At 43.8% G+C, this 19,899-nt stretch overlaps 1 protein-coding gene across 1 annotated transcript; it reads right to left on the reverse strand.

Moving 5' to 3' along the window:
* Nucleotides 1-634: 634 nt before the first annotated feature.
* On the reverse strand, nt 635-18,487 carry LOC311139527 (fasciculation and elongation protein zeta-2-like; the record flags this gene model as incomplete). Its single annotated transcript, XM_084174412.1, has 9 exons — nt 635-720; nt 1,686-1,751; nt 1,943-2,018; nt 12,544-12,624; nt 12,974-13,245; nt 13,375-13,510; nt 13,859-13,975; nt 14,174-14,282; nt 18,180-18,487. The coding sequence occupies 9 exons, from the start codon at nt 18,485-18,487 to the stop codon at nt 704-706; spliced, it is 1,182 nt and encodes a 393-aa protein (XP_084030538.1). The 3' UTR covers nt 635-703.
* Nucleotides 18,488-19,899: the final 1,412 nt, after the last annotated feature.

Consider the following 19,899-nt stretch of genomic DNA (forward strand, 5'->3'; position numbering starts at 1 on the left):
AGTTCTGTTCACATTACCTTTGCAATTCCTTCTAAGTATGACAACAATGGTACTACTACAGTATTTAGCTATGACATAAATATATATGTGCAGTGCTTTTAGGGAGGCCAAATGGAGGACTGAGTTGTGTAGAATAATGTCAGTATTTAGTTCAGGGTTGATTTTATTAATGAAATGTATTTAAGCACTTTTAAACAAATCTAAAATGTTTCATATCCCTGATATTACAATTGCTGTGGAGTGTAGCTCAGTCGTTTCTGAGACATTCAGATTAGGTTAATCAAATTAAGACACAACCCAAAAGGCCGTTAAAATCAGCCACATACAGTAGATGCTACACTAGAATTTATGAGTATATTTCTCATGACTTTGAGTACTGTAATTTACACTGCACTTAAAGTATAAAAAAAAAAAAAAAAAAAAAAAAAAAAAAAATACTTGAAGTTGCCAAATACACAAGGTTTGTGACATCACCATGCTCAACACAGAGAAAATAATACTGAATGAGGTAAAAAAAAAAAAAACATCTATGGGTGTTACACAAAAAGGAGCAACTTGAGGTAAAATCCCATGCATCATAAAGAATAAATTAAGTGTGCTTATGTTTTTTTACACAGTGAGCGAGTCCTCTTCATTTTGTTTGTTGACATTGAAACCAGATCCCTCACCTCGTTTCCAAATAGTCAGTTATCGTCCTTCCAGTCTATGTTGGGCAAAGCACTGTGGAAAAAACACATATAAATTAGTATGGCTGAGACTAGGTGTGAATGCCAGTTAGGCTACTACGGGAAAACACAAAAGTAAGAAATGGAAGAAGCTTGGGTGGAGAAAAAGGAATGAAATAGTGAAACAGGAGAAATAAAATAACCAAGTACCTGTATCTAGGTTTGATCAGGAAAACAGTCTCAAGCAATCCAAACACACTTGAAACAGCAACAACAACAATACACAATATGCCAATACAGCCATTTAGTATTCAGTGAGCCCAGAAAGAGAAATAGGTTCCAATGGTTGTAAGAGTAGTGCTTCCCAGGGAGCGTTTCAGAAGAACCCGTAAGGTCCATTTGGGATCACTTGAGGATGTGAAGGGTTACGCAAAGCAAGGTCGTGGGTCAGGGATAACTTTGTGACACCAACTGGAGCAGCAATGGGGTCTACCATACCCTAAACAGCAGCAGTGTGACAGTGAGGGTGGGGGCGCAGGGCAGTGACAGGACACAAGGGCAGGGTACGGTTACAATACCCTAAAGCTCAGTGGCCACTAGGTGTGCTCTCCCGCAGTGAGTGAACTACACCACACAGTGCACAGTGTCTGTGAATGTGTGTCACAAACCTCTCTGTCCATGGCTCTCACACCAGAGCTAGCAAGTACAATGCAGCGAGACATTGAACAGAAAATGAAGAATGGAGAGAAAAAATTTTTAAGAAAGGAATTAAGGAAAAAGGTGATCACGCAACTGTAAATTGCCCTGTACCATACGCACAAAAGAAAAGGCACATCAACTTAAACAGTAGAAAAGCCTAACTTAAAATAGCCTTATGTGAAAATCAGGAGTTATCAATAATCGTTATGTTCTTGAATTCTACAAAAATGCAGAGACAACAGTATGCCAACAACACATAACTCACTGTAATATAGCCTACTAATGTTAAAATGTACATAGGGAGAGGCTGAGTGTATTCACCTTTGAGAATGTAGTCTGTCAGAAGGCTGGGCACCTTGTCACTGTCGTCTCTCATAGCTTGCAGGACTGCAACAGAAACACAAACCAATCAGAAACATTTATTTATTCCAGGAATTTATTTGACCAGGGTATGTCAACCATCTGTAACACTAGATAAACAACTGTAGCCTGTACTTCAAGTAGCATAAATGTTTTTATTTATTTAAGATTCATGTGATGGGTGGGGGATAAATGCTCTGCACCTGACAGCCACTTACTTTGGGTAAGGATCTGAAGATCTTCCACCGATGGAGGACCTCCTTTCTTCTCATAAGGGATGACTGTGGTCAGATACTAAGAGAGACCATGGGGTAGAAACAACAGAGAAAAAGAGAGAGAATAAGTACAGTGCCTAGTGAAAGTGTAAACACCCCTTGTACACTTTTCACATTTTTCTCCCTTAAAATTCAATCTAAAAAGGTATTACACATTATATTGTTTTCCTACTGATCTACACAACCTATCCCACATTTTCAAAATGAAAGAAGAATTATGGAACATTTCCCAAATTAATACAAATAAAAAAACAAGTCTTGATTGCATATGTCTTCACACCCCAGAGTTAGTACTTGGTGGAACCACCATTGGCAGGCATTACAGCTGTGAATAATTTTGAATGAGATCCTACCAACTTTACACAACTTTTCCTCTCACAGCTGTAATGGCTGCCAAAAGTGCTTCCACCAAGTATTAACTCTGGTGTGTGAAGACATACGCAATCAAGACATCTTAGTTTTTTGTTCTAATTAATTAAGAACATTTTCTATAATTTTCTTTTACATTGAAATTGTGGAGTAGGTTGTGTAGATTGGTCGGGAAAAAATCTAATTGAATCCCTTTTTACATTTAATTTTAAGGCAGACATTTTTGAAAAACTGTGCAAGGGGAGTGAAGACTTTCAATAGGCACTGTACATGCTAAATACAATTGTTAAATTGTTGCTCCATGAGAGTAGAAGTGGGCAACCATTGTAGAAAGGCAATTAACTTAGTGATGTTTGTTAAGACTCCTTCTTAAATACAACAGGTTATGGTTAGCCATTTCCTATGGAGAGGTGAGACAGCGAGTAATTCATATTCAGTTTATGGAAATGTAACGCTGGGTGGATCAGCATTTTTAGGTGGGACTTGCAGAGCAAAAGTCCCAACTTTAAATCTTTGTCATATTTCAGTCATTTTATTATTATTATTTAGCACGCTACTCCTCTTACACTGTTCAAGCTAGAAACGCTGTTGAAACATTACAACGTGTAGACTGGTCAGGACCAGTGTGCTTACATACTTTTTAAAATATATTTTATACTTTTTAAGTTATACATTTTTTTGTCCTTCTTTTTGTCCTCCATCCACTTTCATGGCATTTCCTCAACATTCTAAAGGCCGCACTGTGACATCATCAATTCCAACATTCCATTCACTGTAAATGCAACAAGGCAAAGCACTGGAAAACGACTTTGGGCGCACTAGAGCGCATTACATAAATCCACTCGGAGATGGTTTAAACTGCATTCTAATGTTGACTGCTTAAAGAAAACGGTATCAAGCGAAGTGCTTTATGCATGCTCAGTTCTTGGGTCTTGGGGGCTGCCCGAGTGGAAATTTGAAATGGAAGTTATGGAACTCCCTCGCCTGGTTCTTTTTATGGGGAAAAGTCCTCAATGAAACTGACATTAGGCTAAATGTACAGCCTATTAATGTATATGCCATTGTAGGCTACCATTTGATACAATACATGTGTTGAAATGACAATATCACTGGAGTCATTGCAAATCAATTTGTGCCACTTGTGTAGCCTACCTGGAGCTGGCAAATTAATTTAATAAATAGCCTATAACTTCAGTTTATTGTTGTTGTAACCTTGTGTTATTATGAACAGTAGTCAGATTAGGCTACAGGTAAAACAAATTCAAAAAAATTAACACTGGCTGGTGTTGACAAGCATATTCAGTTCATATAAATATTATTAATATTTAATTCAGTGATTGAAATGATGAACCCATCCTCAGTAGCCTATTCCAGCAGGCTATTGGGGAAACAAGCACTTCTTATTGCGAAATCACCTCGCTATTCATATGGAATAAATTAGTCTGTTAATTTGAACTAAGCAAGCTGCTAAATCGTTCAGTTTACATCTAGCCTACATCTTGTCTAGGATACTGTAGACTATCTGAAAAGAGATGTAGGCCTATCAGGGGCTATAGGCTACCTGCCATTATCTAAGCAAAATTGAATTATAATTAAAAAAAACAGATTTTAGTCTGTAGCCAATGCCTATTGAAATGACAAGTCAATGACGGGTTGTAGTCTTAACATCTGGCACATAATAACAGCACAATTGCCAGAAAAGAGCCTAACATTCGTTTTTTTATGTTCATCCAAGTGTTTCTTGCTCAGAGATTTCGAGATCCCCAACTTTCATCACTCAAACTCTCCTGTCGGATTTATCTATAGTTATGCACATGTGCAAAGGGGATTTATTTACAATTATAAACCTGGTTCGAGCACTGAATGCTGATTGGCTGAAAGCCGTGGTATATCAGACCATATATCACAGGTATGACAAAACATTACTTTTTACAAAACCATACATACTTTAAAACAAGCTAGCAAACACATCACATTTACTTCAGGAAATGTACTTTTAGCCCAAATAGTTTATTTATTAGCTAGAACTACAGCTAGCTATCAGTAGGTCTACATACAAATATATTCTACATACAGTGTGTCACACCCTGGCGCTGGGACTCTATATGTTGAGCCAGGGTGTGTTCATTCTATGTGTTATATTTCTATGTTGGGGGTTCTAGTTGTTCTGTTTCTATGTTGGCCTGAGTGACTCCCAATCAGAGGCAACGAGTGTCAGCTGTGGCTGGTTGTCTCTGATTGGGAGCCATATTTAAACTGTCTGTTTTTCCCTTTGTGTTTGTGGGTTCTTGTTCCGTGTTGGTCTATGTTACCTAGGACGTTACGAATCGTTTGTTGTTTTGTTCATTGTCAGTATTTATCACTAAAGGTAAATAAACATGTTCGTTCATAGCCTTGGTCTATTCCGTACGACGATCGTGACAGAAGAACCCACCATCACAGGACCAAGCAGCATGTCCAGGAGCAGGCAGCCTGGACGTGGGAGCAGATCTTAGACGGGCAGGGGTCCTGGACCTGGGAGGAAATCCTGGCCGGGATGGATCGCCGGCCATGGAGTGAGACAGTAGAGAGGCGACGGAGAGAGGAGCAACGGCGTGATCAGTGTCGTCGTCGGGCTGACGAGAGGCAACCCCAAAAAAAATTTAGGGGGGGGCACAGGGCATGGACGACGGGGCTGACGAAGGCAGAAAAGGGGCGTATTCAGAAGGCCACCAGTTACGGGGGCCACTGGTCAAAGTAGGGAAAGAAGGTTTAGAGGCACGGCGAGAGGTACTGGGGTGTGTTACCAGTCCGGTCCGGCCCGTTCCAGATCCCGGGGTAGAGCCAGTGGTGTGTGTCCCCAGTACGGTCCGGCCTGTTACGGCCCCTCGCACCAAATGTACGGTGCGCGTCACCAGCCCGGTCCGGCCTGTTCCTGCCTCTCGCACCAAGCCTACGGTGTGCGTCGCCAGCCCGGTCCGGCCTGTTCCTGCCCCTCGCACCAAGCCTACGGTGTGCGTCGCCAGCCCGGCCCGGCCTGTTCCTGCCACTCGCACCAAGTCTACGGTGTGCGTCGCCAGCCCGGCCCGGCCTGTTCCTGCCACTCGCACCAAGTCTAGGGTGCGCGTCGCCAGCCTGGCCCGGCCTGTTCCTGCCACTCGCACCAAGTCTACGGTGCGCGTCGCCAGCCCGGCCCGGCCAGTTCCTGCCACTCGCACCAAGTCTACGGTGTGCGTCGCCAGCCCGGCCCGGCCTGTTCCGGCCACTCGCACCAAATCTACGGTGCGCGTCGCCAGCCTGGCCCGGCCTGTTCCTGCCACTCGCACCAAGCCTAAGGTGCGCGTCGCCAGCCCAGCCCGGCCTGTTCCTGCTCCTCGCACCAAACCTACGATGTGCGTCGTCAGCCCGGCCCGGCCTGTTCCTGCCACTCGCACCAAGCCTACGGTGCGCGTCGCCAGCCCGGCCCGGCCTGTTCCTGCCACTCGCACCAAGCCTACGGTGCGCGTCGCCAGCCCGGCCCGGCCTGTTCCTGCCACTCGCACCAAGCCAGGGGTGCGAGTCGTCAGCCTGGTCCAGCCCGTTCCTGCTACTCGCACCAAGCCAGGGGTGCGAGTCGTCAGCCTGGTAAAGCCCGTTGCTGCTCCACGCACCAAGCCAGGGGTGCGAGTCGTCAGTCCGGTGAGGCCCGTTCCGGCTCCACGCACCAAGCCAGGGGTGCGAGTCGTCAGCCTGGTCCAGCCCGTTCCTGCTACTCGCACCAAGCCAGGGGTGCGAGTCGTCAGTCCGGTGAGGCCCGTTCCGGCTCCACGCACCAAGCCAGGGGTGCGCATCGTCAGCCCGGTCCGGCCCGTTGCTGCTCCACGCGCCAAGCCAGGGGTGCGCATCGTCAGCCCGGTCCGGTCCGTTCCTGCCTCACGCACCAAGCCAGGGGTGCGCGTCGTCAGTCCGGCACAACCCGTGCCTGGGTCACCGGTGCCTAATCAGGTACCGGTCAACTGCTCCACAACGGAGCTGAAGCTAACCGCTCCTGCTACGTCCAGTTCAGCTCCAGCCAGCGGGGCAAGACCGGACCAGGGGCGCTATGGGGGGCTTATTGGAGGGTGGTGGGCAAGCCCGGAGCCAGAACCGCCGCCGAGGAGGAATGCCCACCCAGCCCTCCCCTGTTTTGCTCTGGTTGAGGCGCGGTCGCAGTCCGCGCCTTTAGGGGGGGGTACTGTCACACCCTGGCGCTGGGACTCTATATGTTGAGCCAGGGTGTGTTCATTCTATGTGTTATATTTCTATGTTGGGGGTTCTAGTTGTTCTGTTTCTATGTTGGCCTGAGTGACTCCCAATCAGAGGCAACGAGTGTCAGCTGTGGCTGGTTGTCTCTGATTGGGAGCCATATTTAAACTGTCTGTTTTTCCCTTTGTGTTTGTGGGTTCTTGTTCCGTGTTGGTCTATGTTACCTAGGACGTTACGAATCGTTTGTTGTTTTGTTCATTGTCAGTATTTATCACTAAAGGTAAATAAACATGTTCGTTCATCACGCTGCGCCTTGGTCTATTCCGTACGACGATCGTGACACAGTGTAGGGCTGTCCCCGACTAAAACAAGTCTTAGTTGACCAAGAGTCATCTGATTGGTATGTGTATTTTTCCACATCCTATGTTTGAATAAAAGCAACTATATGTATGCTACTGAGCTTGTCTGATGCTTAAGCACTGCGATTAAAAATGAAGACACACATTACTAAAGAGGGAGCCAGAGATCAATCTAGCCTAACCAGAAGAAAAACACCTGTTCCCGACCCTCTTCCTCCCGCTGCCCGCTACTGCTGGCCTTCGCAGATTCTGCCTCTGTTGTTACACTCCTGATGTTTCCGGTAATAGGCTACACCAGCAGTCGGCAACCTTTTCCATTTGGAGTGCCAAGTTATCATACCATTTTTACTGATCTGCATGCCAGTTATGATTTTCATATGCACATTTTCGTGGAACAGTTTAATTTAATTTATAATAAAGTCTTAATATCTCAAACTCAATGTTATGTGGTTAATCAAAATTATATCTAAATGAAAATGATACAAATCTAAAAGTATCTTCTATTGCCATTGCCAATATGTAAAAATAGCCTACATAAAGCCAACAAATAAAAACATTGCAGCCTGCAGATAGAAAATATCCTGATAAAAATAAATATGCTTTAAATCACATTGGCTATGCAAGGACTTGAAACATTGTGTCAGCTATTGTATTAACTTGGTCTGGCCTGAAGCTCCTGCTAGCAAACTTGCAACATTGTATAAAATATTCTGGGCCCTCAGAGTTTCCAGCTCTGGTGAGCTCTAGACAGACAGACACAGCTGTAGGCTATTTTCGAAATCGAAAGGAAGAGAGCTGGAAAGATTTTTCAAATAGGCTATTTTTCAAATAGGCTATTTTTCAAATAGGCTGTGTTGAGGAACAACTGTCATTTTCAATGGATGTAAAAGCAGACTTTGTTTACTCGCTGCTTGAGGCAAAGAAATAATTACTTTGAGAAATTCCACAGTGATGGTGAGTTAAGACAATTATAAATAGTATTAGATCCTCAAATGGGCACAATTATAGGCCTACATTTGCTCACAGACCAAGTAGACTAGTCCTACTTCTATATGCTTAATCACGTGCGTGTCCTTTACTCAAGATTGACAGGAGCACTCCAAACAAAATAATGAATAAATTGACAACTCGTAAATGGAATGAAATAAACCAAAACTTTTTTCTCACAGCCTAGGTTGTGCGCTCTGCAAACAACGTGTCCACTCCTACAATGACAATGATAAGACTGTAATAATAATATATTGAATTAATTAACAGAAATTATCGTAACCAAACAAACATTGTAGATTAGAAATTATGGGAATTAACTGTAAATGTACTACTGGTGATACTGGTGTGCCATCCCTGCGGCCTCCGCAATGGATTAGCCCACTCAGACAGGCGTGAATCAGACAGGTATCTTGTGTGCCATAATTTTTGCGGACACCCCTTCAAATTAGTGGATTAAGCTATTTCAGCCACACCCGTTGCTGACAGGTGTATAAAATTTAGCACACAGCCATGCAATCTCCATAGACAAACATTGGCAGTAGAATGAAGAGCTCAGTGACCTTCAACGTGGCACCGTCATAGGATGCCACCTTTCCAACAAGTCAATTCGTCAAATTTCTGCCTTGCTAGAGCTGCCCCAGTCAACTGTAAGTGCTGTTATTGTGAAGTGGAAACGTCTAGGAGCAACAACGACTCAGCCGCGAAGTGGTAGGCCACACAAAAACGTCTGTCCTCGGTTACAACACTCACTACCAAGTTCCAAACTGCCTCTGGAAGCAATGTCAGCACAAGAACTGTTCGTCGGCAGCTTCATGAAATGGGTTTCCATGGCCGAGCAGCCTTAAGATCACCACGCGCAATGCCAAGCGTCGGCTGGAGTGGTGTAAAGCTCGCCGCCATTGGACTCTGGAGCAGTGGAAACGCATTCTCTGGAGTGATGAATCACGCTTCCCCATCTAGCAGTTTGACAGACAAATCTGGGTTTGACTGATGCCAGGAGAACACTACGTGCCGAATGCATAGTGCCAACTGTAAAGTGGTGGAGGAGGAATAATAGTCTGGGGCTGTTTTTCATGGTTTGGGCTAGGCCCCTTAGTTCCAGTGAAGGGAAATCTTAACACTACAGCATACAATGACATTCTAGATGATTCTGTGCTTCCAACTTTGTGGCAACAGTTTGGGGATGTCCCTTTCCTGTTTCAGCATGACGTGCACAAATCGAGGTCCATACAGAAATGGTCAGTCGAGATAGGTTTGGAATAACTTGACTGGCCTGCACAGAGCCCTGACCTCAACCCCATCGAACACCTTTGGGATGAATTGGAATGCCGACTGTGAGCCAGGCCTAACTGCCCAACATCAGTGCCCGACCTCATGAATGCTCTTGTGGCTGAATGGAAGCAAGTCCCCGCAGCAATGTTCCAACATCTAGTGGAAAGTAGGGCTAGGCGATATATTGAATTAATTAGAATGTATGTTTTTGCGCGATATTCCAAATGCCTGTATTGCAGAATCAAGGTTTTTTGTATTTTTCGTTTTTATGAGCGTTGATGTCCGCTTGTTCTCATGTTGTCTTTTTGGTCTCGTCTCGTTCGCTCCTTCTGTGCTGTGCACCTTCCCATTTACACCAGAGATCTGTATATAATGACAAGTTGCTCATGTCTCCGCCCTAACAATGGGAGTCATTGTTTGAAAGGCGGGAAGGCAGGCGACAAGCTTAGGTTCAAAATAAGCACATAGAAACGCATTGGGCTTATTTTGGACAGATTTTAGCGAGAGTTAAACCTCTCGCTTCGCCTCTTTCTCCCAAGTCCCTCCCACTACCACTTACAAAAACAAAGAAGATATCTATTTTTCTTCTCTGACAAACGGTTTCAACTTGCTATTTGCATTTGAGGTTTGGTCCAACAGAATCGGTCATATGGACACTGAAATACATGGAGACATTATTTTACTGTAATAGAGGAGAAGTTCACCTTTCGAACCTCCTCAAATTTCGAGCAGAGCAGACACTACTAAAACAGATGTACCAATGAACATTCATTCTGTAAAATTAATGCTCAGTTTGTCGCGCGCGCATTACGGTACCACGTATCTCTAGCAGCATTTTTGTCAAATAAAGATTGTTATACTAGCTGTTTAGTCTGTGTTTTATAAATGTGCAATAAGCATAAAACAAATGTATAAGGAACTGGCAACTCATTCTCATTCTGAGAAATAAGATAGGACACTTTATTTCAACATCTGTTCAAAAAGTTGGAGACGGACAGAAGGTTGTGTTCGTAACAATTCAACTGTTTTGCCGTGTTAGCTGAATTCAGAGCTTGTGAAATTATACCTAGATGCAAGTTGGCTAAACATGAAATATAAATATTAGCTTTCTACTTACTAGCACGTGGGCTTGTGCTTGAGAGATTGTTTATGAGACCGGTGTTCATTTTCTATAATGCCTGCTACATTATTAGTGAATGTGCATTATGCATGGTTCTGGTCAAATTTGTAACAAAAAGGGCATTTTTATAGACAGACCTGAAAGCCAGATCAGTGATTTTTGCAAAAAAAAGCATGTACAACTATTTTCATAAATTAATTACATTATTAGTGGGTCTTATGGTTGTTGAAGGCATATATTCAGCCTAGGTATAATTTCACAAGCTCTGAATTCATTAGATTATTGCTGACTGTTTTAAATGCAGTGTATTTTACCTTTAATTGTACAACAAAGCTTATTTAGAGAAAACGTTTAAATATTCGAGATATATATTGTGAATCTCCCATAAGTTTGAGAAAATTGAGATATGTGTTTTAGGCCATAACGCCCAGCCCTAGTGGAAAGGCTGTTATAGCAGCAAAGGGGGGACCAACTCCATATTAATGCCCATGATTTTGGAATGAGATGTTCGACGAGCAGATGTCCACATACTTTTGGTCATGTAGTGTATATTTGCCACTGCTCGACAAAAAATAATCTTGGGTCGACCAACAGCCTATCGACCAAACAATCGACCAGTCGACTAACTGGGGTCAGCCCTAATACAGTGCTTTCAGAAAGTATTCATACCCCTTGACTTATTCCACATTATGTTGTGTTACAGCCTGAATTCAAAATGGATTAAATATATGTTTTCCTCACCCATCTACACACAATACCCCATAACAACAAAGTGAAAACATGTTTTTGGAAATGTTAGCAATTTAAAAAAAAATGAAATACAGAAATATCTAATTTACATAAATAAGTATTCACACCCCTGAGTCAATACATGTTAGAAACCACTTTGGCAGCGATTACAGCTGTGAGTCTTTCTGGTTAAGTCTCTAAGAGCTTTGCACACCTGGATTGTACAATATTTGCACATTATCCCTTAAAAAATTCTTCAAGCTCTGTCAAGTTGGTTGTTGATCATTGCTAGACAGTCATTTTCAAGTCTTGCCATTGACTTTCAAGCCGATTTAAGTCAAAACTGTAACTAGGCCACTCAGGACATTCAATGTCGTCTTGGTAAGCAACTCCAGCATAGATTTGGCCTTGTGTTTTAGGTTATTGTCCTGCTGAAAGGTGAATTTGTTTCCCAGTGTTTGTAGGAAAGCACACTGAACCAGATTTTGCCTGTGCTTAGCTCTGTTCCATTTCTTTTTATCCTAAAAAACTCCCCAGTCCTTGCCGATGACAAGCACACCCATAACATGATGCAGCCACCCCCATGCTTAAAAATTATGTGTTGTGTTGGATTTGCCCCAAACACAACGCTTTGTATTGAGGACATAAAGTTAATTTCTTTGCCACATTTTTCGCAGTTTTACTTTAGTGCCTTATTGGAATATTTGCATTCTGTACAGGCTTCCTTCTTTTCACTCTGTCATTTAGGTTAGTATTGTGGAGTAACTAGTATTGTGTGTAGGCCGGTGACACAAAATCTCAATTTAATCCATTTAAAATTCAGGCTGTAACACAACAAAATATGGAAAAAGTCAAATGTGTGAATACATTCTGAAGGCACTGTAGTTCTTCAACTACCACAAACTTACTTTTAAAGAGTTGTCATCACTACATATTTCTCTCCCAAAATAATAGCCTACAACTTTCTAATCATTACATCACCATTCACCTAAAATCAAACTTCATTCACACTGAACGTTTTACAAATGTAAATCGTGCATCTAGTTATCTGAAACCCACAGCATGATTGATTCAGAGTTGCTTTGCTTTCCTAAGAGTGTTGTCCACATGATCCTGCTTTTTATTCCCATCTTCTAACGGAAGATCGCTTTGTTCTATGTCTTTCTTCTTTTAGTTTTCAAATGCAACAACTGTAGTTGAGACATTTTTGTGATCTAACTGCCCCACAATCCAAATGAATATGGTTGATATAGTAGTCTATCAAAGTAATCAGACCAATTATTTTACTACATTAAACTTCGACTATATGCAACTACTTTGCTTTAAATAGTAAAGTAAAACTTTTTAAACTTCTACCACTACCACAAAAATACTTTTAATGAGTTAAAGCAAGTCCCACCAATTGTACATCATGTACAATTACCATCTAGTTGACCAACAAAAACACACACAGCACCAATGAAGAGGGCAACAGACAGAGAGAAAGAGAGAAATATAGGCACCTGTCTTTCACTTCCACTACTCCCAAAAGTTTGCCGGAAGCCATTTTGAATGGCAGAGGAGAGCCCCTCCATGCTGAACCGCTAGAGAGGAAGGAAGTGAAGCAGAGAAATGGGAAGTAAGAGGCACAGAAACAGGAAACAAGCAGATAAAGAGAGAAGGAACCATGTGCAAGGTTTAAAAGGTCAATATCCCCAAAACAATAAACCAGTAACTGAGTTTGTAAAAAGAGGGAAGTAATAAGGTAAGTGGATACATCTGTACAAGCAAGAAATAAGTTGTATAAGGTTTGAATACATTTAAAAGGTTACTAAAACTGTCCACTCTGAATGTAAGTAATGCTATAAAGCAGTGGCATCAGCAGGCATTGTGTGTGTTTGTGTGTGTGCGTGTGTGTGTGTGTGTGTGCACGCACAGCATGGTGTCACTCACTGATCCTAGTGCTTGTGTTCTCTCTGGTCGGCCCTGCGGGGCCCCGGCACCACTCTTGAGTTTTTTTTTTTTCTTCAGTAATTCCCTGTGTTCCTTCTGTCTGTTCTGCACATCTATCAGGATAGAGATGAAGCTGTTCTTCACCTCTTTTTCAAAGTCCAGCTCGTCCCTTAGGGCCAGGTGTTGAATCAGATCCTCACTGTAACGTCTGATGGCTATCTCTACCTCCTCTAGCAGCTCATTCAGCTCTGCTACACACAGGGTCCTCTCTCCTGCACACACACACACACACACAGAGAGAAATGTAGCATAACAATGCAAACCCACTTTCAACCTACCGCTCTCTCTCCCTCACACCATTTACACACACACACACACCTAACTGACAGAGATATACTCACGCTCTTCATAGCTGTGATTTGTGCTGGAGAGCTGGATGTCCAGAAAGAGCATGGAGAGGTCTGACTGAGAGGGGTGGTTCTGCTCTGCCTCCAGGTCAGGAGAGTCCTGCATCATCTCCTCGATCTCCTCAATAACCTACAATACACAAGGTAACACCAAACATTTGGGATCAATTCCATTTCTATTCCTGTCTGTTGCATTGGACATTTCTCCATGTAGTGCAATTCCATTCCTTGGAATGAAATTCTATTCCTGAATTTACTGGACATTTCGATAGAATAGACCCCAACTCTGGTTAACACACAAACACAGGCTCAGTCCACCTGTCATCTGTCTATGTGAAGCACATTCAAGCAACAGGCACAAGCCCCATTCCCAGCTCTGCTCCACTGTATTCTAGCGTTGATAAAGTGCAGGTCAGTCTTGGTCTATTCCAGGCAGAGCTGTGGGTTGGTAGGTTGGTAAATTGGTGGGTAGCCCTACCTGTTCTGCGGTGAAGAGGGGTTCGTCGTTGAGGCAGGAGACGATGATGGTGTGCATGTCCATCTGTTCCCTCAGCTCCTCATCGTCAGACAGCTCCAGTGTTACATCATCCACCCTCTGACAGGTCAGGGGGAGGGGATTTAATCAAAACTAAATCCTGGCACAATGGATTCTGAATTTTAGATTGGGGCCATAAACAGATTGGACAGGAAGGTAGGGATAGAGGGAGAAAGAGAGAAAAAGAGAGAGAGAGAGTGGGGGATGAAAGGAAAGGGGCAAAGAAAGAACCCTCTATGAAGCAAGAACTTGACTCACTGGTTTGTCTTCAAGTTTTAGAGTGGGGAGATGGAGGGAGCGCGTTCGAGACTGTTTCCAGTCCACTGCCATGACATTACCATAATTATCTGCGAGAGCATTCCAGATCCTGTGGAGGAAATGAGATGAGAGACACAAACAAGTGAACTCCACTACCTGTAGGACCAAAGCGCATGTACAGAAGTGATAGCTAACTTCTAATAATGGTCAACAGTGGTTATATTTGTCATAATGACAATGCACTGTGCATGTAGCCAAATATTGGTTACTAAGGGACAGATGCCACAAAGGTCACAAACATCTTACAAAAGATTTACCCAGATGATACTGTACATTTTCGATCAAAAACATAAATTGGATGCAGAAAGATGTAATGAGGACTAATCCACCAGCTGTGCAATATGTTTGGACTGTTGATAATGCTACAGCCGCACTGCTTTAAGACAGTATTATGAATAAATCCCCTTGGAGAGTTCATCAATGAGCTTGACGCCTTGATAAGTTCCTTTCCTGAGGATGGCTCACCCCTCACAGTTCTGGGTGATTTCAACCTCCCTACGTCTACATTTGACTCATTTCTCTCTGCCTCCTTCTATCCACTCCTCTCCTCTTTTGACCTCACCCTCTCACCGTCCCCACCTACTCACAAGGCAGGCAATACGCTTGACCTCATCTTTACTAGATGCTGTTCTTCTACTAATCTCACTGCAACTCCCCTCCATGTCTCCGACCACTACTTTGTATCCTTTTCTCTCTCGCTCTCCTCCAACACTACTCACTCTGCCCCTACACAGATGGTAATGCGCCGTCGCAACCTTCGCTCTCTCTCTCCCGCTACTCTCTCCTCTTCCATCCTATCATCTCTTCCCTCTGCTCAATCCTTCTCCCTCCAATCTCCTGATTCTGCCTCCTCAACCCTCCTCTCCTCCCTTTCTGCATCCTTTGACTCTCTATGTCCCCTATCCTCCCGGCCGGCTCGGTCCTCCCCTCCAGCTCTGTGGATTGATGACTCATTGCGAGCTCACAGAACAGAGCTCCGGGCAGCTGAGCGGAAATGGAAGAAAACTAGACTCCCTGCGGACCTGGCATCTTTTCACTCCCTCCTCTCTACATTTTCTTCATCTGTTTCTGCTGCTAAGGCCACTTTCTACCACGCTAAATTCCAAGCATCTGCCTCTAACCCTAGGAAGCTCTTTGCCACATTCTCCTCCCTGCTGAATCCCCCCTCCCTCTCTGTGGATGACATTTATTTACATTTACATTTACGTCATTTAGCAGACGCTCTTATCCAGAGCGACTTACAGGAGCAATTAGGGTTAAGTGCCTTGCTCAAGGGCACATCGACAGATTTTTTCACCTAGTCGGCTCGGGGATTAGAACCAGCGACCTTTCGGTTACTGGCACAACGCTCTTACCCACTAAGCTACCTGCCACCCACTAAGCTACCTGACTTCGTCAACCACTTTGAAAAGAAGGTTGACGACATCCGATCCTCGTTTGTTAAGTCAAATGACACTGCTGGTCCTGCTCACACTGCCCTACCCTATGCTTTGACTTCTTTCTCCCCTCTCTCTCCAGATAAAATCTTGCGATTTGTGACTGCAGGCCACCCAACAACCTGCCCGCTTGACCCTATCCCCTCCTCTCTTCTCCAGACCATCTCCGGTGACCTTCTCCCCTACCTCACCTCGCTGATCAACTCATCCTTGACCGCTGGCTATGTCCCTTCCGTCTTCAAGAGAGCGAGAGTTGCACCCCTTCTCAAAAAACCAACACTCGATCCCTCTGATGTCAACAACTACAGACCAGTATCCCTTCTTTCTTTTCTCTCCAAAACTATTGAGCGTGCCGTCTTTAGCCAACTCTCTTGCTATCTCTCTCAGAATGACCTTCTTGATCCAAACCAGTCAGGTTTCAAGACTGGTCATTCAACTGAGACTGCTCTTCTCTGTGTCACGGAGGCTCTCCGCACTGCTAAAGCTAACTCTCTCTCCTCTGCTCTTGTCCTTCTAGACCTGTCTGCTGCCTTTGATACTGTGAACCATCAGATCCTCCTCTCCACCCTCTCCGAGCTGGGCATCTCCGGCGCGGCTCACTCTTGGATTGCGTCCTACCTGACCGGTCGCTCCTACCAAGTGGCGTGGCGAGAAGCTGTCTCCGCACCACGTGCTCTCACCACTGGTGTCCCCCAGGGCTCAGTTCTAGGCCCTCTCCTATTCTCGCTACACACCAAGTCACTTGGCTCTGTCATATCCTCACATGGCCTCTCCTATCATTGCTACGCTGACGACACACAACTAATCTTCTCCTTTCCCCCTTCTGATAACCAGGTGGCGAATCGCATCTCTGCATGTCTGGCAGACATATCAGTATGGATGACGGATCACCACCTCAAGCTGAACCTTGGCAAGACGGAGCTGCTCTTCCTCCCGGGGAAGGACTGCATGTTCCATGATCTCGCCATCACGGTTGACAACTCCGTTGTGTCCTCCTCCCAGAGTGCGAAGAGCCTTGGCGTGACCCTGGACAACACCCTGTCGTTCTCCGCTAACATCAAGGCGGTGACCCGATCCTGTAGGTTCATGCTCTACAACATTCGGAGAGTACGACCCTGCCTTACACAGGAAGCGGCACAGGTCCTAATCCAGGCACTTGTCATCTCCCGTCTGGATTACTGCAACTCGCTGTTGGCTGGGCTCCCTGCCTGTGCCATTAAACCCCTACAACTCATCCAGAATGCCGCAGCCCGTCTGGTGTTCAACCTTCCCAAGTACTCTCACGTCACCCCCCTCCTCCGCACACTCCACTGGCTTCCAGTTGAAGCTCGCATATGTTACAAGACCATGGTGCTTGCCTATGGAGCTGTGAGGGGAACGGCACCTCCGTACCTTCAGGCTCTGATCAGTCCCTACACCCAAACGAGGGCATTGCGTTCATCCACCTCTGGCCTGCTGGCTCCCCTTCCTCTGCGGAAGCATAGTTCCCGCTCAGCCCAGTCAAAACTGTTCGCTGCTCTGGCACCCCAATGGTGGAACAAGCTCCCTCACGACGCCAGGACAGCGGAGTCACTCACCACCTTCCGGAGACATTTGAAACCCCACCTCTTTAAGGAATACCTGGGATAGGATAAAGTAATCATTCTACCCCTCCCTTACCCCAGCCCCCCCCCCCCCCCCCCCCAAAAAAAATAATTTAAAAAAAAAAAAAATTATGAAATAAGAAAAAAGTAAAAATGTAAATAAAAAAAACACATCGTAAAGTGGTTATCCCACTGGCTATAAGGTGAATGCACCAATTTGTAAGTCGCTCTGGATAAGAGCGTCTGCTAAATGACGTAAATGTAAATGTAATAGTGAAAAGGGGAAGGGTGAGACATTAATAACTAATGTATCATTTATAAACAGCATTGCCTAATACTAACTATATATTAACCACAAACAGATCAGTGGGATCAACTATCTCTACCCAAGACATGAGCCAAATCTTTCATCTTTTCGGAGGGGATAAATGTGAATTGTCCTATTTATTCTGAACTCCAGGGAAGGGTTTTTGGGTCAACATTTTAATCTAGAGTTTAGTGGGATGTCTTTGTTAGGCATATTTGGGACACAATGCACTGACATGTTGTCAACTGAGATTATGTGAGCTCTGAGATCTAGCTTGATGGAGCAGTCACATGACCATTGATAACGTTGCTTATTGACAAGTCATCAGCACAACTGACAGTATGTGCATAGCAACAATAATGCATGAAAAAGCATAATTATAAACGTAAACTTCTAGTGAAATTAATGTAGCATTACTGTTAGACTATAGCAATATTCTCGAATAGGTGTAAATATGATATAAGCCTATCTGATACAATGTGTCGGCAGCTTGCATCAACCATCAATACACGTGACAGCATGTTTGAGTGGAACGCAATTATGCAGAGCGAGACATTGAAATGTGATAGTATGTTGCAAGGGAAGAACGGTCTTGTTACAAACTAACTTCGCATACTCACTCGTCGTTCCTCAATGCTGTATCCTCGGTGATAATGTTTACATGGGCAATGTTCTCATTTTTTATGTTGAAATTTCGGAAACACACTGTCAATTTCTCGTCGAAATCGTTCACCAGATCTTCCATGGACTTGAAGCTGCCTACTTCGACAGAAAAGCTGTTGTTGAGCTCTGGAAGGACCTTCAGATCGCCTGTCACATGCTCGACAACCAAGTTTACTCGGTCCATCCGAGTCCCCTGCTCTGAAACCGGCTCAAATTCCTTTAAATCGTGCCACTCATCATCGAAATGCGCAACGGGCGCCGCCATGGCTGCCGCACGAAACACCCTATGTGCCTCTGATGAATGATGTATGCGGCGATGGAATGTCAGGACATAGCATCCTAGGGTGGGAGCTGTGTCTCTGTGGACCGGTCCGAAAACTGCTTTTCGCCACCTCCAAGGTCCTAACCACTTGGTTTTTGCAGAGCTATAAAAACGGGATAGGTGCAAGCAATATGGTAATATAACGACATTCGGGGAGCATACGCCTTATTGCTTACACCTTTCTGGGATTTACAGATCTGCAATCACTGAACACTAAGGACAAAGGAAATTGGAACCAGGGGTTCCCTCTCACAAAATGACCCTTTGACACAAAAACCTAACCAAATGTATTCACAAAGATGGAGACTAAACAAAGTATAATTTGTAGTCCCAAGACCCAAACTATGGAATTGAATGAAATTTACACAATAATAGTAGCTTAGCTAGGCTACAATCAAATTCAGACCAGTCACCAGAGAATGACTAGACATTTTGATGCTTCAAAGACTCATTTTACATTGGTTTGCAAACATTCTGGGCCAACATCATTTTGCTCTTGTATAGCAACACTACAAAGCGGCACCCCAACATCTGAAACAGAAGCAATAGGTTTCCTTAGAAAGAATGACAGAATGTTCAACTGCACAACACATGTTATGCACGAAAACATAATTATTTCATACTAATTACCTATTGTTAGGTAACACTTTCCTTGACACCCAGCTTCATAACACTTTATGAAAGTCATAAACCTGTCATAATATGGTCATAACACTGTCATGACCCATATATTTACACATGTTGTGACATATTTCTTTATTTTATGTCTGGTTATGACACCTACATAAGAGTGTCAAAACCCACATTTATTCAAATGTATTTTTTCCCTGCCAAGAAGTTTCCTTTCGTTTAAAAATGTGTTTCTTAAGTCCTTTGTTGTTGTTTTAAGGAATTCTTTACAGTCATGTTTTTTTCATCATATTTTAAATAACTTGTAGAAAATACACTTTATGACACTGCCATGAAACATTATGACCATCCGATGTCACTTTACTTGGACTAAGAAAATACACTTTATGACACTGTCAAGAATCATTATGACCATCATAATCATATAGGCCTATCACGTACATGCCCTTATGTCAGTCATCAGTCAAAAAGAGTGTTTCTTGTCCTGCTTCTGAAATCTGCTCCTGCATTCATCCCAGTCATCAGCAACAGAGCATTGGGGAAGGTGCATGTCTGACATCAATTTGTGCGCAATTACAATAATAATTGAATATGGTCAATTTCAGAAAATTGTATATAACAGAAACATAATGTTGACAAGTAGGCTATATGATTCAAATGTAAAATGTAAATGGAAAGTTTTGTCTTGTGGGTTTTGACACTCTTATGTAGGTGTCATAAGCAGC

The sequence above is a fragment of the Coregonus lavaretus genome (assembly GCF_964263955.1).
Source record: "Coregonus lavaretus genome assembly, chromosome: 13".
Classification (NCBI taxonomy): domain Eukaryota; kingdom Metazoa; phylum Chordata; class Actinopteri; order Salmoniformes; family Salmonidae; genus Coregonus; species Coregonus lavaretus.